Below are 27,480 nucleotides of genomic sequence, written 5' to 3'. Positions count from 1 at the left end.
CGTGAAAGGAAGGATCCCTGCTTGAGCCTTGACATGACAGGTAAGACATAACTGCTCATTTTAACATTATCTCATACGCTGTTCCCGTCGTTTTTTCTTCAAACTCAATACCGACTGTGTGCACTATTAGATAAGGCTATTGAAGATTAGACTACCGGTAACCGCCTAATAGACTAATATGCGACTTTGTGTGCATTTATGATTTTGTCATGTTTGTTTCAGTCACCCTCTGGCTCACTGCAATATGGCCAACGTGTTTATTATTCTTTTTTTAATGATATTAAAAATAAAGCCACCCATGTGAAAAAAATAAAAAAAATAATGGCTATATAGGCACAATATAATATAAGTATGATGATGATGATTAGGATGATTATTGTTATTATTTATTATTATTTAGTCACTAAATCTTGTGCCATTCACATTTATTGTTGCAACATGGTCCATGCAGCTGATTCAAACTCTGATCTGCCAACGCGCACCATGCACTGTCCATGGATCATAGACAGACCTGTACAGTAGCCTACAGTAGCAGGCTACAGTCACCAGGTTATGCTCTCTGCCTTATAGCATCGATAGGCTACTATACATCATGAAGTGCGTGTGAAAAATAGACCATGAATAGACTATCCGTTAACCGTGTACAGTGTAGGCAATTCTCAGCGTCCGTGCCTCACTCAGTAGCGTAGCCTATTTCACTGGTTCAGTGGTGGAAAAAGTAGGCTGGCAAGAAGTCCAGAATTCAAAATTTAGGCTACTTTAGTTAAAGTAGGAAAGTATTGGTATCAAAATATACCGTACTTAAAGTAGGTTACCAAAAGTAGGCATATCATATAGGCTATATATTTGAAAATAGAAGATCTACAAACAAGCTCCCAACACAACCCTGCATACCGTAAATTCTCTTATAGGAACCCGGGCTATTATTTGTCTCAAGAGTAGCGGGCACCAGGCTCTTGTTGGAAGCAGGACAGTATAAGAGACAAGGCTTTTATTCCTATTTCTCAAAAATATCAGAATGATTCAGATCAGATTTTTTTTATTAGATACCGTATTTTTGGAAAAAAAATATAAATATTATATATTATATATTAGGTTATTTATAAAGAAAAGCGTTTTTATTGGAAAATCATCATAGAAAGGCTCATACAGAGATAACATTCTGCTGTATTGTATTGCATTAACCAATTCATACTGAAAATCAGCTCCTCATAATGTGTATCAGAATAGAATACAGTCCACACAGCATACTGCTGGGGAATAAAAAACACTACATTTCCCATCAAGCTCAGCGGCTCGTTTCGTCATTCAGATGCGACTCTCCCTGGTAAACAGGAACCACAGGATACTAGCATGGATACTAGTATAGCCGCATTAGCTTCATTGAGCTTCATTTACTGTTTGGATTAAACTTCCACGCTAAAGATCTCATGTGCGGCCGATGTTCGCGAGGACTACGCACACGCACGCGCCCCGGTAAGTTGCCAAAGTCATCCGTCTTTGCCAAACGGAACGTGAAATGAGCGGCGTCCAAATATCGCTGCGCAGTTTGTAGACAGTGTACGGTAAATCACCGTAACAGCTGGCTTGGGATGTGAGTGACAGTCAGACAGAGTGGAGAAAGGTACTCCTGAATGATACGTAACGTAAAAAAAAGAGGAAAAAGGAGGCTCTTATTGGAGCGTCGGCTCTTAATTACTTAATTCAATTGCGCACCCGGAAATTAAAGCAGGTCCGGTTCTTTATTAAATATAGGATATTATTAGAGCATTTACGGTATGTGAGCTGGCAAATTGGCTATTTTCAAATACCATAGGTATAAAATAGGGCCAAAGTAATTAATTTATGTTTTATAATATTATAATTTATATCTGCAAAATAACGAGTAACTAACGTTTTCAAAAAATTGTAGTGGAGTAGCAGTAGCCTACAACATTTTGCCTCTAAGTTGTGGAGTAGCCTAGAAGTAAAAGTATTGAAAATTGGAAATAATCCAGTAAAGTAAAATTATCTCAAAACTGTACTTAAAGTAGTTCACCCCAAAATGATTTTTTTCCCTATTGATTACTCACGCCATGGAGACTAGAGTTCAATAATATTTTTAGTTTTTTGTTGCATTCCTAAGACAATAATTTGATTACAAGGCTAAATGTAGGCTACCCCCATTGATTCCGCTATAATCACATTTTCGTCTTGGCAAATTCGCCTAAAACGTATTCACCTAAACACATTTGGTCCTTTCGCCTGGCGCTTTCGCCGTGGAGGCGTGTTTTTCACCGCCGCTGACGAACCATTTCGTCATATAGGGGTGATAGTGCATGCACAAAATCCACTCAGCCCAGGTGCTGGACAAACGGTAATACAAGAGAAGAATAGAGTCCGCAACACCGGTATACTCAGCTCTGTTTTATTGCTTCAAAAAGCAATAAAACAGCAATAAAACAGAGCTGAGTATACCAGTGTTGCGGACTCTATTCTCGTTTCTGACCTATGTGAAGTTGCTGTCACAGTCAGACTGTCCATGTTTGCATATTATCCCTTTGTCATTTAAATATTATAGTGACAGTGACAGACAGTGGTGTTACCTGTCAAACGATGACCATTACACACAGCTATCACATCAATACAGATTAGAGCTATAAGCTATTGGAATCAGGTGCGTCCATATAATAATTAATTAGCCTAATTGATACGTGCACTGCGCAAATACACATACGCTGCAGACAGACACACGCACACGCAAGTGCACGCACACACACACTCACCTCAACAGGCATGAATCACAGTCACACGCACACTTACACACACACTCACACAAGAGTGGGGGAGAGGGAGTGAAAGAGATAAGGGTCAAAGCGACATTCACGCACTCACTCACATACAGTATTGGAACGGCACGCACACGTTGACGAAGAGAGAGGGGGGGTTGAGCTCACACACTCCACCTCAAACCCACGCACGCACATGCATGCACGCACATACAGTACAGTAAACTCATTTTCACAGAATAGTCATCAGAAAAATAAATGACAATTACAGTATCAAACACAGTCAGAAGCCTCTGACAGGTATACAATCTTAACATTAGGTAAATATCTTAACATTACAATAGTTAAAATTAATTTAGACATCACAATTTGAGTTTGTTGTTCTTAATTTTAAAATCTTAACTTTAATTTCTCAGAGATATTTTTAAACTTCTTAAAAGTATTTAATATTACAGAAAACAGAACTGGTCCATAAAAACGGTTTTAAAGATAAACATTGTTCCTGACTCCCCCACCTGCATCGCGACTGCAGCAAGGGAGTGAGGGACAGATAGAGTAAACAGGAATTATTATCGATACAGTGAACATAACAGTAATAAACTGACAAATAATGACCATTCATTGAGTCCAGACAAACAATAAAAAGCTATAACCACAACTGACTAGAAGTACTCGTTAAATTCAGGCTGACTAGAAGTACTCGCCCTAGGTTATAAGCCAACAAATAATGACCATTCAACAAGATGAGTTGCAAATTCACTTGTGGGTCCAGACAAAAGACGACGACTGTACCGAAAAAGTTAAAAGTCTGAAAATATTTGTCTCTGCTTCCTCATGGCAATGAGAGGGAGAGAAAACCAAACAGAGAGATAGTTAAAAATAGATTTAAGGTGTACGCGTTCCACCCTGAAAATACAAAGATGAAACAAAGAGTTTTACGACCATTCTGTATCTATAGCAGATAAGGGTTAATTTGCGACGCGTGTCAAACCAAAACATTATTAGGAGCTTTCCGACTCCTCCAGACGGGGAGAGAACATAATTCACAAATCATATAAATTATCATTACATTAACATCGTTAATTCAAAATTCAAAGACACGACACGTTACGCGGACTAAGTAAAATATGTACTTATCTTAATCAACTTAGGAATTTGAAGGAGTGTGGAGATCCAAGCGTAGCCAGGCGGTGAGCATCGGTGGAATATCCAACCTTTATTCACGGTCCGGTGCTGCTCCTGGATGTCCACGCGGGTCCACATTAATCCAAAATAAGATAACACTGTTGTCCAAATAAAAACCTTTGTCTGAAAATACAGCAATTATAGAGATGTCCAAATGTCTGGTTCATTTGAAGCGTTTCGGAGCGTTTCGGCCAGCCCTGGTGAGAGAAGGACCGTACAGTACCGGTCCTCAAGTCCCCCCCTGGCTGGTCAAACGCACTGCAGCTTTTCCAGTCGAGAAGGACCATTATTGTTAAAATAAATTATGAATAAAGTTAAATAAGTATGGAATATGGATGAAATCCATAACCAAAATAAGACGGAGACGAGCCAAAGGACTATATCTTAGATTGCTGTATTTGAAGAGAGTCAGACAAGGAATACAGACAGCGCGCGTACCATCCTAGTGGTAGCTTTGCTAATTAATTCTCTCTCTTCCAAGAAGTTAACATGCAGTATATAAAGAGTACAGTTATAACAGTATAAGTCGTGGGACTCATACATTCGTTCCCAGATCATAACAAGGAAGACAGTGACACGTAGTGTTGGTAACTTTCCACTAGTGACATACAGTATATCATGATTTCGTAGTCAGGGCAACCAAAGTTACTATGACCTGTAATCTATTAGCCTGAGCTTACAGTATCCGACCAAAATGTGGTCTCCTATACTGTAAGTTCAGTTCATAATATATCCTTATATGGTCATATGAGCCTCATACACAAATCATAGAATTATGTATCATAATTCTACCCTATCAGTCATGTCCCGATATACTTCATAGCATTTTGATTTGGAAGACTATCATGCTGCTGCTATGCTTTATGGTGAAGAAGGTTTGGAAAATATATAGGCAGCTAAATTGTTCTGGAGGGAGGCGCGCAGATCCTCCTGCAAGCATAAATCTTCCGTGTCTGGTTCTGGTGCGCTCTCCTCTGCTCCGTGCCAAATTCTGTCTGTCTGTCTACCTGTCTTTCTGTCTGCCCACAGCGTGGCAGCCCGGCCAGTGCGCCGCACCGCGTGTCATTGTTGCCTAGTTAAAGACAACCGACTTAACATTTTAAGGACAATTTAGGCAAAACGAATAAAAAAAAGACGGACCCTAGAACATTTAGGCGAAATGGCTCTTCAACAGTGGGGGAAAAGACTCTCCTCCACGGCGAAAGTGCCAGGCGAAAGGACCAAATGTGTTTAGGCGAATATGTTTTAGGCAAAAGTGCTGGTGAACGCCTACAGTACTTAAAGGAGGACTTCACCACTTTTCAGCCTATCTTCATATAATAGATCCTCACTAATGTTCATAATAAAATAGCGCAATCTTTTTCTACTCGGTCCAAGTCTCCTAGGAGAGCTGTGGGAAGTTCAGAATCCATCGTCTTGTGACATCATCATTTCCCCCCCCAAAAAAAATTATCAATATTTTTTAAAAGAATATTTAGATTTTTATTATCGCAAGAACAATGGCTTCCACTTTAACATTGCAACTTCTCAGGAATAGAAAGCCTGCAGTTTCTATTAGCTTGGATTCCCAATCGATGATGTCACAAGACAATGGGTTTCTGACCTGCTCACAGCCCTCCTCTGAGGAAAAAAAGGCTATTTTTTAGTGAGGACCAATTATATGAAGATAGGTTGAAAAGTGGTGAAGTCCTCCTTTAAGTAAATGTACTTTTACTTTACACCACTGCACAGATTTACTGTAATTGTTCTACTATCTTTCCGGTGAATTTCCTCATACATATACATTAGACCAAAACAATTAGCCTACCCGTTTAAATCATGCTGTTAAATTTGCTTTTTGTTGTCGTGTGTGTGTGACTCGCATATTTATTGAGCTCTTGCGGGTTGAGCTTAATTAGGTGTATTGGCTGCTGGTTCGTTGGTGGCACTAATTTATTCACGCCTGCATAGGTTAATTGGATCGCATGTTAATGTTCTGTTTGCTTTTCAATCGAAGACTCAGCGCAGCTAGTTTAGGATTATGTCTTGTCCAGTTATCCATTGAGCCATAGATAATATGTCAACATGACTGAGTGGCAGCTTTATAGCAAGAGAGGTTTCATAAGACTATAATGTGGAACTTCTTAAAGAGGTGGTGCCATGATTCCCCCCCCTCTAAAACATGATTATCAGGTATTATGATTATACTAGGAGGAAGATTTTTTCCAAAAAAGTATACAGAAAGAGTTAAAATTGGGTTTTTATGTGGCCACACCCCCAGTTCATTAAGTATGCATGGATGGCATGGTGGGTGGTGACCCAGCTGATATAGCCACACCCCACAGTGTTGGGTGAATGGCAATTGGGGAGGAGTTGATACTGTGACACACTTAGTATCTGTGTTTTTTAACTGACTCTTTTGACCACAAGGGGCAGCCTCCAAGAGAAAACAAACAAATACTAAGAGAATAAATCATTTCTAAAAAAAAAACACATCAGGGGGTCTAATGAAGTACTTTCAACCTCCTAGACACATGAAAAACAGAAAAAGTACAAAACTATGGCACCACCTCTTTAAATTGATGTAATTGAAAAGGACTTAACCAACATTGTTTTGGCCGTCTTCACGATGCAGCCTAATTAGGTCTTTGGTACAATGGGTGATTCATGCTGTTCTGAACTCTGCATGAATAATGTGTGATCAGTCTGGGTGTAAACGGTCCCTTGGGGAATGATTATTTACAATTCTTCTCTGTTCCCATCATTGAGGGCTAATTGAATAATTATATTTTTGCAGGGGTTAAAGTTCACAGTAGCTACATTTACTCACTGTCAAACTACCCATACTTCTCTCCCCTGAAATATCTTTGAACACACAAACAATTTAGGTAAAAATGCTTGTAGTACCATACTCATCAAACCCAATTTCAATTCAATTCAAAGGAGCTTTATTGGCATGAGAAAACTTCCGTTTACTTGCCAAAGCAAGTGTAAAAATGAATAAAACAGTTGAAAGGGTTAACATAATACAGAGCATTTAAAAGTAAAAAGGGAAAAAAATCAGAAACTATCCTTCAAACAGATGAACACATCATTTGATTCAGGCAAACATGACCTCCAAACCATTAGACCAAATAGTCTCGGGAGCTGGCAGCCAAACCTGCTTTGCTCACAAGCACAGTGGTTCTCTGTTGCAATGGTGATCATTTAAGCACTGTCCAAATCATGCTGTCCCATTCACACGCGTGATTCAAAACAGCGGCGCAGTTCGGCCAGTGGAGACGCCCCTATACTCTATAGAGACGCCCCTCTTAACAACACACACGCATATATATACAAAAAAAACTGTTAAAGCCTGCACTTGACACTTTTGTGCTGTGCTCAAAATAAACTTGACACTGTCTGTGAAAGGCCTCTCATTTTATTTATCTTCTGTGCTTTCTTGTTTTGTTCACTACTAGAAAATGCAGACATAACTTAGAAAATGCAGACATAACTGTTTATTTACAACAGCCAAAAATGTAATACATTTGTAAAACATGGGCTGTAGGAAACAATTAAGGAAACCATAAAATGTGAATTAACGTTCATACTCAGCATTTCCTTAAAGCTTATTCGAATTCGCCTTTACTTTAACATTAAACCCGAACTACTTTCATACTCAAGATAACTTATAACGTGTCGGGTTATTGTTAAAGTAAATCGCTACGCGCCTGACAGAGATGACAGCGTCCACACCCGGGTGCCGCCACGGGCTTAGGCCAATCAGAGGCAAGCGGAACGAGAGGGGCGTCTCCACTGGCCGAACTGCGCCGCTGTTTTGATACACGCCATTCACACACACTGTGTGATGGGACAAAGTAAAAACTCTTAATTCCAAAATGAGAAAGATAGAAACATAATTCATTTTTACTTGTTGCAGTACTGTAGGCTACTATACTATACTCATATTTATTACGCCTAGCTATATTAATATTGACCTTATGTAATTGACCTCATCTCATGCATTGGATCAACGTCCTGTTAGATGTTTGCACCGACCACCTACGCGATGTCACACCAAAGAAGGCATGCGATTTTGATAACAGGGCTCAGCAAAAAAGTTATTTGGACTCATTAGACAAGAAAATAAACCCTGTAGTTTCTACTTAGCTGTACTATCCCATTAGAACAACAAATGTAAGTCCCAGTCACCCTTAATCCCCTGTGCTGTGCTGAACTCTGCATGCATAATGTGTGATAAGTCTCGGTGGCCCCTTGGGGCATGAGCGTATTTAAAATTCTCTGTTCTGGGCCTAATTCCCATCATAGTGTGGATACTGGGATAATTATTGTTGAAATAGATATGACTGACATTGACTGTAACTGGAAGATCACCAGCCTCGACTCCCTCTCTCTCAAAAAAATACAAAAATGCAGATTAATGAGTTGAAGCGTGAATGAAGGCTACAGTAGCCAATTCTTTCAGGAAGGATCAAGTTCAAAGTCCAAACACTGGATGTCTAAATAATGTCTTTTAGATAAACTTTACAGAGATATCTGGTGCAATAAAGTTGCGTTGGAGCCCTCAGTGTGAGAGCGTTTATTTAATTTATTCTTCCATTTTTCGTCGCTCAGCAGCACCTGCCCAAGCTTGGGTTGGGGATGTGCATGTCTGTTCTCTCTTTTCTTTGATAAGCTGAAACAGGCCCCCGGGTGGGTACAGGTACAGGTCATTTCTTTCTCAGTGGGCATTTGCCTCTCTCCACCTGCACCTAGTTTGTTGTCTATCAGCTTAACCGGCGTTATTGCTCAATGCGCTGTCGTTCAGTGTGTTCAGGTTTCGGTAGCGGTTATTGGCATTGAATGCATGGCTGCATGCATGGGTCTCTCTCTCCCTCACTTACTTCTTCCCTGATGGGATCAATAAAGGTCTTTCTAATCAGTCTATTTAAGTCCGTCTCCCCTCTCCCATCATCTCCTCTCACTCTCCCTCCCTCTCCATCGCTGTCTTCTCCCTCTTCCCTCTTCCTCTCCCCCTCATTCCGCTGTCCCTCTCTTTCCCTCCCTCCCTCGCGACTGCGGTTTTCCCAATGACCCTGAGCGCAACGGTGGGGGCGCGGGGGGCTGCCAGGGTGATGACGACTGAGGCGCGCCGTCTCAGGCAACCATGAGCCATGTGAGACACCGCCGAGCGAGCGGTAGCGAGCGAGTCGCCGTATCGAGCGTTGCGACGGCTCATACCGAGTTATGAGCCGTTATGGACAGAATAGTAACAGTTGCACTGTTCATTGGGGAAACCATGGTCGCCTCTCCCTCTCTCTCTCTCTCTCTCTCCCTCTCTCTCTCTCTCTCTCTCTCTCTCTCTCTCTCTCTCTCTCTCTCTCTCAAGAATATGCCACTCGAATGACTCTGTCTGTGCTAGTGTGCTTCGGTTATGTTTCCAATGGGACTTCAGTTCCGTGCAGCAGTGACTACTTCCGTTACATTCTATCAGCTCTATATAGCATTCGGAGATAGTGGAATAGTTTTCTGGCTACGCGAGACTAACCGTTACCTAACAACACAGATTAAAATAGCTTGACATTTCCCAACACAGATATGATCTTATGGGAGGACCTTACCCCTCACCATTACCTTATGACCTATGACGCCCACTGTAGGCTGGCGTCCACTCCCTCCAGTGGCTCCTCAGAGCGTGCAGAATAAATCTCACACTTCCATGTTTCACTGAATCATGTCCTCCTGCCTTCTTACACCATCTGCCGAACCCCATTAAATTGGAAATGCCATCGCACTAATCAACCAGACAGGAATCTCATATTCGGCTGTGTGGCCCTTCCTCCGGATCTAATATAATTAGATCTGGAGAAAAGGATTTTACTGTAACATTAGTGTAAATAATATAAACAAAGATGAAGCAGAGCTTGGCCCAGCCTATTCATTTTAGTGGAAAACGATTGAACTGTCATCAGTGGGGTCCAGAAACGTCAACATTCTCACAGTTTCGCAGACTAATAATTCTTATAGAGTGGAAGGCTTCTACCGCTACACGCCTCTCCAAAAATGGCTTAGGGAGATAATTCTCACAGATTCAACCTTGAGAGGCTTCAAAGCAACACTGCAGGGGAATTTCAGTCGCCCAGAGGCATTAGCAGCCTAGGTGCTGTGGTGGAATTCAGATCAATCAATAATCATGAGAAAATGAGGAGACAAGACAATTTATATTAGGTGGTGGTGTGGTCAAGTTTATATAACATGATATCATGGACAGAAGTACAATTAACACTAGGGATGGGTATCGTTCACCTTTTAATCGATACAATACCTTTTTCGATACCTGGGAATCGATACGATACCTTTTTCGATACCACTCGATAGTATCGATGTCAGTGAATCGATACCACTAAAAGTATCGCCGACGATACCCAACCCTAATTAACACTCTGGGCAGTGGTAAAAGAGTTCTGCCAAGAAGAATGGTCCGACACTAGAATTATACTGTGTGGCTTCAAGGCCTCTGGAACGATCTGTACCATAACAAGATTACCAAAACAATAGTACTGAGGCCTACTAAAGACCTCTCGACTCCTAACTATCAAGTATTAGTATCATCATACAGACCTAGATATTAATATAATCAATGAATACATGATCTACTCTATAACGTCACACATAATCAATCATGATAACTCTAATCTACTGCAGTGCCCAGACGGTTACGCCAATTGTCCTGGCCAGTTCTGTTGTAACATACTGTAAGTTAGTTTCACCAAGACTAAAGAGGTGCTAAATGCTCGCATAGTTAAACTATGCATGCATAATCTAATGTTGTTTTCTTTTACATCATATGCATATAATTTTAGTTTGCCCTGCTTTATTTGGAATGTGAATTCTACAGTATATACAGATCCATCTAAAATAATTTGAATATTGTGTAAAAGTTAATTTTCTTCTGTAATATAATTCAAAAAATGAAACTTTCATATATTCTAGATACATTGCGCATGCAGTGAAATATTCAAAACCTTTTTGTTTAAAATGTTATGGCATACAACTCATGAATATCAAAAATCCATATCTCAAAATATTACAATATTACACGAGACCACTCAAAACAAGGATTTATAATACCGAGATTTCCACAGTCAGTGGTGATTTGGGTCTGCTATGGCATCTGGATGGATATGTATATACATGTATGTATATACACTACCCGATTTGGGTCTGCTATGGCATCTGGATGAATCTGTATATACAGTATATATACATGTATGTATATACACAACCCGTTCTCACTCTCCCTGCTTCTCACCCCTGACGCGCTTTGGACTCGCTTTGGACGCCATCCCAGAAACGTGCTGGGATGCTTTCGGCGTCTATTTGACTTGAACATTTATCTACCCTCAGCGGGAAGTGAACCCGGGCCTTGGTGATCGTAGCCATGCTACTACTGACTGAGCTATCAAACGGCTGACCAAACTCCCTTTTTTTGTGTTACAACATGTGACATGGATACTAACGCAGTACAGTCCCTTTGAGCCGCATTCAGACACAGAAGCAGTCCCCTGGTCAATATTTACTATTCTGTCCTTAACGGCACATACGTTGGTACCGGTGCTGAGTTCGACCTATGGGGCAGTCCCCTTGTGTGGCATGAGCAGGAGCGCCAGGTAAACCCAAAGTAGTGGTTTCGAATCACACAAGGGGAATGATTTTTATTTTATTTTATTTATTGGACCACTGGGCATACCCGAAGTGTCCCCTACTTGAAGCAGTAGGGGACTTGACAGGTAGTCAGGTATCTGACGCCTTGAGGGTGAGAATGTGTTGATATACAGTACACACACACACACACACACACACACACACACACACACACACACACACACACACACACACACACACACACACACACACACACACACAATGTACCGTAGACCAGTGTTTCTCAATCTTTTTTGGCTTGAGTACCCCCTTTCGCTGATTTTTGAATCCAAGTACCCCCTTTACCCGACAACAATATTTTTCCAATTAAAAAAATGTTTTGCAATTAAAACCATAACTAGCGGTATATTATAACCCCCCCTTTTCAAGAATATAACATCACAAAAATAAATAAGGGAGTGAGAGTTTCAACACTGTGGCCATAACATTTCAGTCCAGTTTTCATGTCAATAACTTACATTCAAACAACATTCAAACTCATACCAGTTGCCTGGTACCATGTCATTTGGTTTGGCAACTATCAGGCTCACAACAAGTTTATCCAAGTGTCATCATTAAACATGACTCAATTGTAATTCAATTGTAGTTAATTGTTTAACTATTAATAATAGTATCATGATTTATACTTCTATTTTCTTTTTTTTGGGGGCATCATCTTGAGTACCCCCTGCAGTACCTCCGCGTACCCCTAGGGGTACACATACCCCCATTTGAGAAACACTGCCGTAGACTATATACTGTATTGGCAACCCTGTGTTGTTTTTTATTTAACTTTGGGGGAAAGCTTATTGATGTTCACAAATGTAGACAGAACTGTTTAAGAGGATAGGAACAACATAAGTCACATTTGTGTAAGGGTGGATTACTCCTTTGAGTCTTTGATGCATTTAGATTTAATAAGGTTACATTGTTATTTCTGCTTGATCCCTCCGGGACATAGCTCACATGCTCTACACAAGGTTTTTCATTTGTTTGATAGTGTGTGACTATTGCAGCCCAGTTATCAATCAATTCCAGCTGCGAATTCGTCAAGAGAGAGAGAGAGAGAAATGGAAACGGATTTAGTGCATGAGAGAGAGAGAATCAGAGGATCAGACCTGCAATCTCCAGGGATGTGTGATTACAGCTGGCCTGGAGGAGTGAGTGCATGAACAAAAACACTTCACTTAACACACAGCCACTGGCAGAACATTCTGAATCCCTATAGAGAACACGGTTACGTACCTGATGAACACAGGTGATTAGACTGCTGCCACACTGAGATAAGTGATAATCACTTGTGGCCTGCATTACGATAATCTGAGTTAGAAGAAAATCTTCGCCAGCTCTCGCATACAAACGGGAGGGCGAGAATTAGATTTTTGATGGGAAACTCGCCACAAGGAATGTGAGAAATTGCCACAGTACCAAATCCCACCCCATCATAGATCTAAAATGGTCTCATTGTGAAACATATACATCATGCAAATATTGTGAGGAGCAAGTGGCTACATGTATTTTCTTGTCCGTTAGAAGCAAAGCACTGCTCTCATTAAAGAACCATGTTTGCCTGATTCATTGATTATTTCCTAGTTAAAGCAATGGTGCTTGCTTATAGCGCCCCTGTTAAAGAATTGTATAAGAAAACCTAAACTACACTAGTGTACACTAGCTAGAAATAACTCCACAAAGAAAAAGAAAAAATGTAATTTGCTTTTGATTTCATTTTCATGACATGACATTTTGGTCATGTGGACCTTCATCGGGACAATGAAGTGTTCTGAAGTGTTCTAATTATTGTGAGCCTATGCAGATATTTCTTTCGAACCAGATAGTCATGTCTTACTTATTCTTTAAAGCAGGGGTCTTCAATGTTTTCAGGCCAAGGACCCCTTAGTTGAGAGAGATGAAGCAGGGACCCCCACAACCTGTTCATAGATTCCATATAGTTTCATTGTTTGACAGCACAATCATCAGTGTATTTTGGATTCATGTCAATTTGTGTTTTCAGATATTTAACCACTTAAACTGTCAATACTTAATACTAAATAATAAACTTGACCTTTCACTCTGTACTTGTCTGCTCTTTTTCCCCTCTACACCAAAGCTCTTTGCCAAAAAATAGCCGATCTACAAGCTCACACCGCCTCGAGCTGCGAGGCGTTGTGAGCTTGTAGATCGGCTTGGCTAAAGTCTCAGAATATGGACGCTAGGGTTCAAGTAGCCTCGGAAACCCAGGCTTTTATTTTGGTAGGGTTCAGGTGGTTAATATAAAAAAGGAGAAGAAAAGGTTTCTATCACTCAAAGATTTGGAGGACCCCTTTAGTAACTCTGAGGACCCCCTAGGGGTCCCGGACCCCCTGTTGAAGACCCTTGCTTTAAAGAGCTGTAGCAGTGGTGTAGCTGGCACGTTGTTTAGCCTCCCACGTGGTATAGATTACTTCTGACCATTTTCCATAGTTTTGTTCGATTTTTGTGGAAGCCATTGGATTCCATACATGCAGTAAGGTATGAAAATCTACCGCAGAGACTCGAAACCTGTTTGAGATATGTAATGCAACACAGAGAACATTATTTTTGGTTAAAAATAACCTTGGGCACTAGGATGCTAGCTGCAGCATTCTGTTTTGAGCTGTAATTCTTATCCACAAGACTCCTAGGGAGCTTATTTTGAAAAGTGAATGGAAGTGTGAATTATGGGCATCACTTCATCATCACTTCGTCATTCAATTAATTTATAATAAGAATAATAATAATAATAATAATAGCTTAGATGTATGTATGTACCCACTGTAGCTTTACAATGTGGGAACACCACCTGACAGAAATCAGAAAGGGTCACATTATAGTGGGAGAAATATGTGAAAAAGGTGTTCACTTCCGGCAGAAAGCGTGAAAATGTGAAAACACATTAGCCTATTTTTGTTACATATTTCTCCCACTATTAGTCTGCTTATGCAAGATCTCCCTCCACACACAGCTGATTCAAATTGATGATCAGTGCTAATTAAGAAGCACTGAAGTCATTTAACATGCACCATTTACTCAAAGCAGCAACAGCAGCCAGTATGAATGAAACACAGGACAGGAGTGCTAAGAGCAAGTGCCAAGAGCCATGGCATTGATCATTAATTTGAATCAGCTGTGTGGAGGCAGATCTAGGGCGAGTATAGGCAGACTAATGTGACCCTTATTGATTTCAGTCAGGGGTTCCCACATTATTATTGATTGACAGGGATTACTCAAATTAATTGAATGACTGACAACAGGAAGTGATGCCCATAATTCACGCAAGGCCTCATGGGACACTGGAAACTCGTGGATAGACAAACACTGCAGTGACAACGGAACTACGAGAGGTGTCATCAAAAACAAATACAATTTGTGTTACACAGCAAGACTTTAAGCCCCTGGCTTTAAGAATGCATTTTAAATCATTGATGGATTTGAATAATTAATATTGCCAGAAGTAATCCCTGGAGAAAGAAAAAGAAAGAAAGAAAAAGTGCAATGTTAGTCAACATTGACTCAGTTGAGTTTGGTAAGCTTTTAATTACTATGGGGATACATGAGCATGACAATCCATTTGAGAATTAGTCATCCCTAATCTCCCTTTATAAATTAACCTCTGGTACTGAGAAACCCATCAGTCCCACAGCTGTATACTGTAGATATAGTTCTGCAGAATTGTATCTACAACTGTATTGTTGTATAGATACACCTTGTAAATTGAAATCGAATTGAATCTAAAACCACTCTCACATCTCATCAAACTACTGTATATATGAGGCTGATTAAGTTGTGCTTGACATGATGTAAAAAGCTTGGTTGATGTTGGATATTTTCAGCGCATCCGGCTGCACTGATCCAGAAAGGTCTGGCAGTGTCAGAGGATCCAGGACTTACACTTAATCTTTTGCACTGAAGGCATTTTTTATTATTCCTCTTTTCATCTTGTTGCCAGATTGAATTAATACTTTAAAATGGCTTTAATCCGGCGTATGAACCTATAAAACTTAAACCAATTAGATAATGTGCTTACAAGGGTCTAATAGTAAAAGTGCACAAATGTAATGTTTTACACAAATGTAATGCTTTATATTGTGTTGTTACACCTTTGTTAGTGCAGTATGTAATGGGGAGATCAGCAGTATTAATAATATATCCTTAAGGGCCATCCACACCAAGAATGATATCTATAACGATAATTATGTGAGCATTATGATGTCATTATAGTTGTGGTGAGGACGAAAAACATAATAAATACACCCCAAATTCAAACAGAAATGTGCAAGACTGCACTGGCGCGAGTCGCGGGTTGCAGTCGGCAGGATACAAGGAATCCACTGGTTGGAAAAAAGTACCGTTCCTGATGAATTCCATCTTACCATTTATATTGCATTTTGTGATGTCACATGAAGCGTCCTCTCGCTCCATATATTAACTTGTCGCACAAAAGTAAAGTAGCAGATCTACAAGCTCACAACAGCTCGCATTTTAAATCGTTTTTAAAATAATAATAAAAAAGTTATGATTTTGGACTTAGACAAGGTGAAAACAGGCGAGCATTAAATAGTAGATCTACAAGCTCACAGTGCATCGCAGTGCGCCGCGTTGTGAGCTTGTCAATCGGATCTTTTCCCGCAAAGCGATTTGGTTTAGGTATAGATCCCTGGGCCTGGGGACACCGGTTAACTGAGTTACAGTATAGATAGGGTTTAAATCAGCGGTCTTCAACAGGGGGTCCGGGACCCCTAGGGGGTCCTGGGTTAGCCTGGGTTAGCCAAATCTTTGTGTGATAGGATAATTCTTTTATCCCTATTGTGAGGAGAACTATAGCCAAAAATAGCAGATCTACAAGCTTTCAACGCCTCGAGGCGTTGATAGCTTGTAGATCGGCTATTTTTGGCAAATAGGTTTGGTGTAGAAGTTAAAAAAAGAAGTCAAGTTTTGACAATTTAAGTTGTTAAATGCCTGACAAAAAAGAAAAGAAAAAAACACACATTAACACGAATCCAACATAGACTAATGACAGCACTGTCAAACAAGTCCTATGAATCTATGCAATCGATTAAAATCTTCAGCACAATTTGATACAATTTGTAGTGGGGGGTCCCTTCTTTATCTCCCTCTCAGCTAAGGGGTCCTTGTGTGAGCCGTAGAGATCACGTTGGTATCTGTCATAAGTTCTAAACAGCGTTTCTCCCCTCTAGTATGTGATCATATTTGGCCTCAGGAAAATGTTCTCAAGTAGGAGGACATAAATAGACATATTTTTCCTCATACACAGACCCTCATTATCTGTTCTTCAATGTATATGTTATATATGATTTGGTAATAAATATTAAGACAACAAATGTAAACACAATGAACTTTAGGCTACAAATGACGTGCATTTAAACAAAGAACATACTGAAAAGTGAAAACTAAGGGTGTTATAAAATATCTGTAAATGTTTACTCCACTGTCATGCAGGGATCATAAGGTTGTTGTTTTTTAATGCCACTTTTACATCATGAATTAAATTAAACTATACTCACAACAGCACAGATATTATTCAACGTTATCACAGTTTTATAATGGAGCCAATCCGTAATTTTTATGGTTAAAATATGATGGACGTCGCTGCGTCCTTATTTTGGGCACGTCATTACAGGTGAAAATCTTCTCAAATGTTTCTATGAGCTCACACTCTTTAAGTTATTTTCACAAATGTTTTGAAAGATTTGGAAAATGTTTTAATAATTATCAAATGCAGGGCTTAGGTAGTTAAGCAGTTATTGAATTGTATTCCAAAAGTGTATCGTGTAATGAAATGCAATAAAAAAAAGAAAGAAAAAAAAGAAAGGTTTAATGGAAAACACAAGGTTTCAGATAACCTGATGAAGGTCTCCGGAGTCTGGACGGAAGCGTTGTGTTTCCCATTAACACTTTATTCGTGTATGTGTTGACAGTGTGTGGGAGGTTTTCCCTCTGCGTCCGATCGGCCCTTGGTCTTCTCTTACGCACCTGCTGTTTTATAGGTGGGCAAAAGCCTTGCTCATGTTGTGTAATGACAAATCGGTAAAGTGCTTATTCAAAAAAGCAGCCCAAGTTTGTCAGTCAGGCCTGCAGTAGACTTTAATTTATAATGACTCTCTGTAATGGAGTTTGGATAATGACATTTTGTTAATTGGATATGCGATACATTTCATTTGTCAATTTCCTTTGCTTGAAGGTGATTGCATCTTGTCACTACAATCTCTGTATGTTTCCTCTTTCTCAATCATTTCTTTGTACCTCCAGCCATGGCTTTCAACCAGGGCACACCCTAGGGTAAATACATCTAAAATGATATCTTATATATACAGAATGCAAAGGTATTTATTTCTGTTAACCATCATATTCTGATATATGTATTAAGTATGTATGAGGGGAGCCATTTACCACTTGAAACCTAGAGTCCCTATATTTCTGAAGTGAACGTTATACAAAAACAGCCCATCTACAGTACAAGCTCACAAAGCATTCATTATGTTGCGATGCATTGTGAGAGATCAGTGGAAAAAAGGAGGGTGTCTTGTAAAGACCCCTGGGGGACTCCAGTCAACCAAATATACAGATATAGGCTTTAAGTGGTAATAGCTTACATGATTTGATTTAGACTCACATGTTTGATCATTTGGTATCATCATCACGTATATCATCACGGCTTTCTTTGTTTTTATGATCACAAGCTGAAAGGTTAAAAACCAGCAGTGTTCAAAGTCAGTCTCCAGTCAGATGTTGTCTCAATGCCTCTCCAAGACCTATTTTAACCTCCACCCAAAACAAGCTTAATGTCAGACATCATTCTGACCAGTCAGCTGATATGGAAATAATCCAGAGGCAGTGGATATTCAGCCATTGCATTTCATTGGCAGCGGAATGGCTATTAAGATGCCCTTTTTCAGATTCTTACCCTAAGCTTAACCACACCAGAAGCAGGCCAAACCTAAGTAAATTTAATTCATTATCCTGTACCACATCCATGAAACCACACTAACTGTACCTAACCTTAACTTAAATGAATTAAAGCAGCACTAAATAACTTTCTAGTTCCATCCGTCAAAACTTTTTGGGGATCCCATGCACTATAGCCCCTGTTTATAACATAATACCTGTGGACTCACTCACCTCATTATTGCATGAACCTTCTAACCTCAGAGCTGCCCAGGTGTAACAGAACTAGCCTTATCTAATAATAACAACCCTAATTTATTTTTATCACGGTGAGTCCTCCATGGATATCCTCAAGAGTGACATGACAAAGCTGTTTAGCTCACTATACGGTCCTATTGATTTAGTTATGTCCACCAAGCAGGCAGAGAGAATTAGGGGGCCAAGCATGAAGTATGAAGGCAGCCTATAGATTTGTTCTTCTTGAGTTCTCTCCTCCTCCTCCTCCTTCTTCTTCCAACGCTTTTTGCAGTTCTGGCATAGCCATGCAGTATTTTTTTACGAAACTTGACAATGGTAGAGGGTCACGTCAGATGGTCAACAAATAAATCTTATTTCCTTTGGCAAAATGGGGGCCGTTTTGAACAGGCATAACCCATGCCTCATTTGACCAACAGCCATGAAACTTCATTACACATACAGTATTTGTCTCTTCATGAGGAACAAATTTGCCACTGTAAAATCCCTACTCCTCCTCATAATATCTTTGGAGCAATCTGCATGAAACTTTCTATACACAATCTCTGGACCAAAAGGTTATCTAAAATCCCTCTGCACTCTGTTCAACTCTTTCTAATGCTCACTAGTTAATTGCATCCATTTAGTTGCTATTGCTTATTGTGCATTATTTCTTATTACATATTGCTATATTTTATTTTGATTTGGCCTTTAACACATCCTCCATTTATGTAGAGTGACTTTATATATTACGATGACCTTATTTGAAATTGATTGTTTAGGATTTTTGCAGTCATGCTGCTGTCCTTGGTGTACATCTGTCTGTGTGTTCTGAAAACAAACCAAGTTATACATTTACTGTGCTTTTTACAACACAACTAATTGAACCACATGAATACTTGGATATAAGGTTGATAGGCAGATTACTTTGATTATTCTCATTGTGATTACCCACTCGGTGTTGCCGAAGAATCTGTCCTCTTTTCACTAAAAAGGATGTTCACAAGATAAACTAGTCTATGTGCTGTGATGCAATAATGCAAAATAATTAAAAGAAAACTTCATAACAAAATATGGTAAAATGTTTCCACATATTTTTGTGTTATTTTAATAATTTAGCATTGAATTGGAATTATTTATTGTCCCAGGCATTATGCTAGTTAACATTCTTCAGGGAGGTTGGGTAAATAATTGAGTTGCACCTCACGTTCACTGGTGACTCACTGTTTGAAGTGCAGATTACTGTGCCGTTCATAGTCCCCTCTCTTCAACAGATGCTCAATGTAATATTCTCTCATGTCTTTTCTGTTGAAACTAATACTAATGTTGAAAGTATCAACTTGAAACGGACTTGTTGGAATCATATATCATCCATTATATCTTCCATTATAGATCAAAATGGCAAAAACAGTCGTAGAGAATGTCTGTTCCATTATAGATCAAAATGACAAACACAATCATAAACTGCATTTAGACAAACATAGGATGAGACTATCTGATTTCTAAACCCTTGAGGCGCAGATCCAATGCTTTCCAGATCGTCTGATTAGTACAGAATAATCGAATTGCCTGTTTTTAGACAACCATGAAGATCTTTCCCCCCATTTTTCTTTATTGATTTTCATTGTGTGACAATAGACACACACATACGGTTGTCATAGTACCGTACACACTATTTGCTGTACTATTGACAACCCTATGTATTTTCTGTCTATTGTCTACAGTGGTTCTCAACCTGTGGGTAGGGACCCCAAGGGGGGACCCCAGTGGCACATGATTTTGGGGGGGTCTCCAGATATAGGGGGTCACTCCAGCATAAAGTGACAATTTAAAGACTTGTAAGACCTTTTTAATACCTCAACAAAAGACAAAATACCATTATTGCATCAAAAGTAATCAACAAACTACTATAAAAACTGGTCAAACATCAAACAATATAAGAGGCAAAAATTGTGAAAATCTACAAGCTTGTAGATCTGCTATTTTCACAATATTTATCTGTTCACCCATTCACTTATTCAGTCAAATCTTATACATAAATTGTATGAAATAGATTTATTCTGATCTACAAAAAAATAAGATTCAGACGTTTAGTCATACCACCACCATTATGTATCAACAACCCTGTGTCATTCTCTTTTTAAACCTTCTTGCCTAACATAATACAGTGTTTGATAACCATCCTCCGACCTTTCAGGCAGCCTGCGGTAAAATGCAACCCACAGTAGACCTGCAGTGATCCCTGCCTCCGACGCTTTTGAACCAGCAGAGATGAACACGTCAGACGAATCCTCCTACCAGCAGGAGTCACTGTTTAGTAACTCCACCCTGGGTTACGACTATCACCAGAACTACACTCTTCCCCCCTCATTGTTGCCGGGCAAGTCCAGCACATCCAAGCCTACAGCATGTGAGCAGGTCCACATCGCCACAGAGGTCTGTACTTTATGTGCAGTGTGTGTGCGTGCGTGTGTGTGTGTGTGTGTGTGTGTGTGTGTGTGTGTGTGTGTGTGTGTGTGTGTGTGTGTGTGTGTGTGTGTGTGTGTGTGTGTGTGTGTGTGTGTGTGTGTGTGTGTGTGTGTGTGTGTGTGTCCGTCCCCACAAGTACAGTATAGTCGATTCTGAGACAACGATAATAAGGCCATTTTAAAACCCATTTAGGCCTAGAATTAGAATTATTGAATGCTTTAACCAGTGAAAAATAGCAGATATACAAGCTCACAGCGCGGCACCGCGCTGCGAGCTTGTAGATCTGCTATTTTTGAAAAGTCGTGAAAATGTGTGAAAATCTTTGAATATATGTATTTTTTAAGTGAACGTTTGTAACTCAAATTTTTCTTCTGGGTGGTCCCTGGAACGAAATATTTTGAGATGCGGGTCTGTGGCCAAATAAATATCATTTTGGGGGTCCTTGACATGAAAAGGTGAGAAATACTGACATAGCAGTCTCTCAAGAACAGCAGCTCCATTTACGTGAAAAGGACCTTTTCTTTGACGATGGCTGATGGCTAGCCAGATTGCTGACATAGAAATTAGAAACATAGGTTTTTCAAAAAACCTTAGAAGGATTCAAAAGACACAGAATCGGGTCAAAATTCTAATTTTCACGATTTTTCAAAAATAGCAGATCTACAAGCTCGCAGCGCGGCACTCGGTGCTGCGCTGTGAGCTTGTATATCTGCTATTTTTCATAAGTTAAAGCATAACATAATGATACACAATATGTGTACCCGTTCTGAATGGGTTAATTAACTTATCAGAACTGAAGCTCTCTACTGTGCGCTCGCAGAGCCCTGCAGCACAAGTAATGAGGGCGTACGCGTACGCATATTCATAGTTCTCTATTTAGTTAGTGTGGTTTCCGTTTCAGTTTTAGTTTATTTTTATTTATAGTGCAACATCACCCCAAGGGGTCTCTGTGCACTTCACAACAAGGCAAACAGCAAACACAATAGCAAGGGAAAAAACATTAAAAAGTGCCAGCACACATGATCAAACAATTTCCATGTAGCAGTACATACACAGCTGAAGATGCATAGGTCAGCAAAGAAATGGAAGGAAAAACAAAATAGGATAGAATAAAACAACACAATATATAAAAACACTGAGCAGGGTTTGGTCATAAAACTATAGTCTGGTTTCCCCTGCAGGGTAACCAGACTATAGTACTCGTCCGACTTCATTCCATCTTTCCATCTTTCTTGCCCCTCCTAGATAAACATGTTTTTGCCGCACTACTCCTCCCACAGTTTTGGTGGCACGCACTTGGGCCATATGTCAAATCGACCGGCTTCATCTTGCATTTTGCTAAGAGATACGTTATATAGTTTAATTTATATAAATGTATTTGTGACTGAATGTTCTCCATTGACCTCTCTCTCCCTCTCTCTCCTGCTCTCTCTCTCTCTCTCCCTCTCTCTCCCTCTCTCTCTCTCTCCCTCTCTCTCCTGCTCTCTCTCTCTCTCTCTCTCTCTCTCTCTCTCTCTCTCTCTCTCTCCTCTCTCTCCCTCTCTCCCTCTCTCTCCCTCTCTCTCCCTCTCTCTCCCTCTCTCTCTCTCTCTCTCCCTCTCTCTCCCTCTCTCTCCCTCTCTCTCCCTCTCCCTCTCTCTCTCTCTCTCCCTCTCCCTCTCCCTCTCTCTCCCTCTCTCTCTCTCTCTCTCTCTCTCTCTCTCTCTCCCTCTCTCTCCCTCTCTCTCCCTCTCCCTCTCCCTCTCCCTCTCTCTCCTGCTCGGTGCCGCGCTGTGAGCTTGTATATCTGCTATTTTTCAATAGTTAATAACATTCATGGGGGGCCCACAGTGAATCCTTGTACCCAGGGCCCAGAATGTGGTGTGACGCCCCTGTATGTGGCTCAACAGTGCTGGAGACCTGAAACCTATATAGGCTGGCTAAGGACTCTCCTACAGCTTGTGTTTGCTCATTTGTGGTGTCTTTCTTTCTTTCTTTTTTTTTTTTATAAACTTTTCCCAAATATGGGAGACCACATGAGACTGACACAGTATGTCCATATATGGGCATTCCAAAATATGGGCTTAATATTGATGACATCAGGGATCTCCATATACAGGTATGGGCATAAAAGGGACAAGGACTTTTTTTCTGGGTATTTAAGTAGGATCTGATGGGTCTAACTAGGGGTTTGTCATGATGCTGAATCCACTGCAAGCATTTGTTTTGCACAAAAAACATTCCTTGGGCTACCAATGGCCTCAGAAAACGATGCATGTATGGGTGAGCATTCATGTTAGTCGGAGGCCTTAGGGTTTATTTTCTCGTGCTAATCAGTCTAAAAGCGCCAAATTTTGCACAGATGTAGCCCAGGGCATGCTCTAATGATTTAGCTAGGGCGCCCGAGTCGACGACCTTCGGGGTCGCCACAGCTCCAGAAAACACCCACAAAACTCTGAAAAGTGATGACTCATCACTTTTCATCACTAAACCATCATTTTCTGGGGCCATTTTTTTCATCACTAAACCATCATTTTCTGGGGCCATTTGTAGCCCAAGGAATGTTTTTTGTGCAAAACAAATGCTTGCAATGGATTCAGCATCATGACAAACCCCTAGTTAGACCTCTCACATCCTACTTAAATACCCAGAAAAAAAGTGTATTTCTGGGTATTTTCCTCCTGTATTGAAAGTCGATGGGAGCCCAACTTGATTTGGCCGCTGTGGCGACCCCGAATGTCGCAGACTCGGGCGCCCTAGCTAAATCATTAGAGCATGCCCTGGGCTACATCTGTGCAAAATTTGGCGCTTTTAGACTGATTAGCACAAAATTACCATGTCATCTCCCTAACGCCCCCGACTCTGTGCAAAATGTGTCGCTTTTAGACTGATTAGCACGAAATTACCATGTCATCTCCCTAACGCCCCCGACTATAAACAATGAACACAATATGTAACATTATGGTGTTTTAGTAGTATTGTTTCCGTTGTTCTACATACTGTACTGCCAACCAGGTGAAGAAGTCATAGACTGAGGCTTTATGCTTTGCTTTTATACAAAAGTATGAAATATCCGAGAGATTTCATGGGAAGATTCTTCTGTTCATATTGCTAGTTTGACCGCTTCAAATGCTTAGAATAATAACCAACAGGCGCACTGAGAGCTTGTAGATAGGCTGTTTTCGCTGTGCAACATGCCTTCCATAGAACAGTGGTTCTCAACCTTTTCAGGCCGTGACCCCCAAAATAATCATATTTTATCTGGGGATCCCCCAACCCTGACGAGCACTAAGAGTTGAGGCATGTACATTTTCTAACACTGTTCTATGTTGCGAGGCGTTGTGAGCATGTAGATCGGCTATTTTCACAATTTCTGCCTCTAATATTTGACAATTTGCCCAATTTTTTATTTGTCATTTCAAAGGTATTAAAATGTCCTTAATTTGTCACTTTAGAAATGTGCAGACACCCTCTATACACTTTAACTGTATGTTGGTTTGTTTACTATTGAGTGAGAAAGCAATGTTGCACTTTAAGTTAATCATCTGGGGACCCCTCAAAATAATTTGGGGACCCCCCTGGGGGTCCTGAACCACTGCCATAGAAGGCATGCTGGCTTCTATGGAATCTACAGTAAGTGAGTGAAATCAGTGGTGTTTACTCCACTCTGCTATACTCTCTTGTTTTAGGTCTTCCTTATTCTTGGCATCATCTCTCTTCTGGAGAACATCCTGGTCATCACAGCCATTGTGAAAAACAAGAATCTCCACTCGCCCATGTACTTCTTTGTGTGCAGGTACTGTACATGTTCGGACATTCTCTTGTGATGAAAGGAAAACATAAAATGTTTTGAGCCTGGTATCCATGTACTGTATGCACTGGGGGCACGCTAATCGAAACAATAATAATCGGCCTACCAGCACCCACCCCCTGCACCTAGAGTTTGGGATTTTGACTTCAGGTATCCATTTCATATACCCATTAGACAAAATCAACAAATATAAATACTCTTTCATAGCCTCAGCCATTTTATTATTATACTACACAGGAAAAGGTAATATCAGCTCGACCACCCAACCAAATCTGGTTAAAAATAAAATAAAATAGAAACTTAAATTTTTACTTGTATTTGTGTTTTTATGGGACTTTTTGTGTGTGTGAAACTGCTACACAACCATTTACCCCCTGGAGACAAATAGTAAAGGTCTCTCTAAGAATAATAATCAACAGACACTACCAAGGAAGGACTACAGGCAAACCTTTAAATGCAATGCATGCAAAATGACCTACAATATCTACATGTATACTATGTACAAATGTGTCTTTAAGGCTATTATGATAACCGTGCGACTTAATGTAAATTGTCTTGGTCTTGCAGTCTGGCAGTGGCTGACATGCTGGTTAGTGTGTCCAACGCCTGGGAGACCATTATCATTTACCTCCTCAACAACAGACAGCTTGTGGTAGAAGACCACTTCATCAGGCAGATGGACAATATGTTTGACTCCATGATCTGCATCTCTGTGGTTGCTTCCATGTGTAGCTTGCTGGCCATTGCCGTTGACAGGTACTGATGGTGGAGTGATGGACGGATGGAAGAATGCATGAATTACTGTAAACTAGCCCTTACCCGTTCAAAGATATGAGCTCCAAAATGATGTGCAGTGTGTGGGTTATGGGATGTGCACTGTGCATACAGTATATGAGGGATGGAAAGTAACTTTAACTGGTGCTTGCATGATAATATGTAGGAGCATCAATGTAAGAAATACCCGTTTCGTTTAATGGCTACCCCCCCCCCCCCCCCCCCAGCCCGCCCGCCCACCCGCCTGCGCACACACCCGCCTGCCTGCACACACACACACACACACACACACACACACACACACACACACACACACACACACACACACACACACACACAGAGAGAGCTGGTTAAACATGTTGCCTCATGCTAGATGCAGAATAGATGTGCCTCATGCTAGATGCAGAATAGATAGTAGATACACCATAAAAATGCTAATATACAGCATACGATTTGTGAAAGTGACAAACGGGCTTCACAGTTATGTTAGATGTGTTCATATGCTAATTGTGATGCGATTTCAGATCAATTGCTCCAGCCACTGAGGAGAAACGCTGTTTCAGACAGACAGACACTCACTCACTCAGACAGACATTCGCAAAATTATAGTATAGATGGTCTTTGTCATTCTGGTCACAGAGAATATGCATACACAGACAGATAAACGTCAATAGAAAAGTCACTACAGTATGTCACTACTCGATTACTACACCATAATAGTAGTTATGCGTTGCGATGTTGTTGATATGCAAAATAATCTGATGTATTCTTAATATTGACAATAGGGGAAGTGTTTATCAAAGTATATTGCAAAGTATGCGGCCCTTTGCTGCATGTCCTTCCCAATCTTTTTCTCCTACCATTTTCCGCCAATTTCCATTGTCGCTGTCGACTGTCACTATTAAATAAAGGCTTGAAAATGAGTCACCACAAAAACTGACTGTGAATAATTATATTACATACAGTAATAATTTTTTTTTTTTTTGTCTAGGTACGTCACTATCTTCTATGCGCTGAGGTACCACAACATAATGACGGTGAAGAGAGCCGGGTGCATCATCGGCGGGATTTGGCTCTTCTGCACGGGCTGCGGGATAGTCTTCATCATCTACTCAGAATCAAAGCTCGTCATCATCTGCCTGGTCTCCATGTTCTTCGCCATGCTGCTGCTCATGGCGTCCCTGTACAGCCACATGTTCATGTTGGCGCGGTCGCACGTGAAGCGCATCGCCGCCCTGCCCGGGTGCAACTCCATTCACCAGCGGGCCAGCATGAAGGGCGCCATCACGCTGACCATCCTGCTGGGCATCTTCATCGTCTGCTGGGCGCCGTTCTTCCTCCACCTGATCCTGATGATCTCCTGTCCCGGCAACCTCTACTGCCTGTGCTTCATGTCCCACTTCAACATGTACCTCATCCTCATCATGTGCAACTCTGTGATCGACCCGCTGATCTACGCCTTCCGGAGTCAGGAGATGAGGAAGACGTTTAAGGAGATCATTTGTTGTTACAGTTTGAGGAACGCCTGTGCCAATGTCTGCGCTCTGTCAGGGAAGTACTGAAAAAAGTAGTAGTTTGTGCAAGCAAAAAAAGGACTGTATGTTATTTGGTAAGTATCACTTTCATTTCCACCACCATACATTTATGTTGACAATGTGTGTGTGTGTGTGTGTG

General features: G+C 40.6%; 1 protein-coding gene across 2 annotated transcripts; it reads left to right on the top strand.

The window, feature by feature from the left end:
* LOC308301952 (melanocortin receptor 5-like) lies at positions 1-27,480 on the top strand. Of its 2 annotated transcripts, XM_080746098.1 has the most exons (5): positions 1-40; positions 20,971-21,209; positions 24,911-25,017; positions 25,600-25,788; positions 26,798-27,480. In XM_080746098.1, exons 2-5 carry the CDS (start codon positions 21,045-21,047, stop codon positions 27,366-27,368), a joined length of 1,032 nt encoding a protein of 343 aa, XP_080602224.1. In that variant the 5' UTR covers positions 1-40; positions 20,971-21,044; the 3' UTR covers positions 27,369-27,480. The 2 variants fall into 2 exon arrangements, with proteins under 2 accessions (XP_080602224.1, XP_080602225.1); XM_080746099.1 differs by lacking the exon at positions 25,600-25,788.

The sequence above is a fragment of the Nannobrachium achirus genome, assembly GCF_963921795.1.
Source record: "Nannobrachium achirus genome assembly, chromosome: 2".
NCBI lineage: Eukaryota > Metazoa > Chordata > Actinopteri > Myctophiformes > Myctophidae > Nannobrachium > Nannobrachium achirus.
Note: the sequence above shows the minus strand (reverse complement) of the source record. Positions and strands in the feature narration are given on the sequence as shown.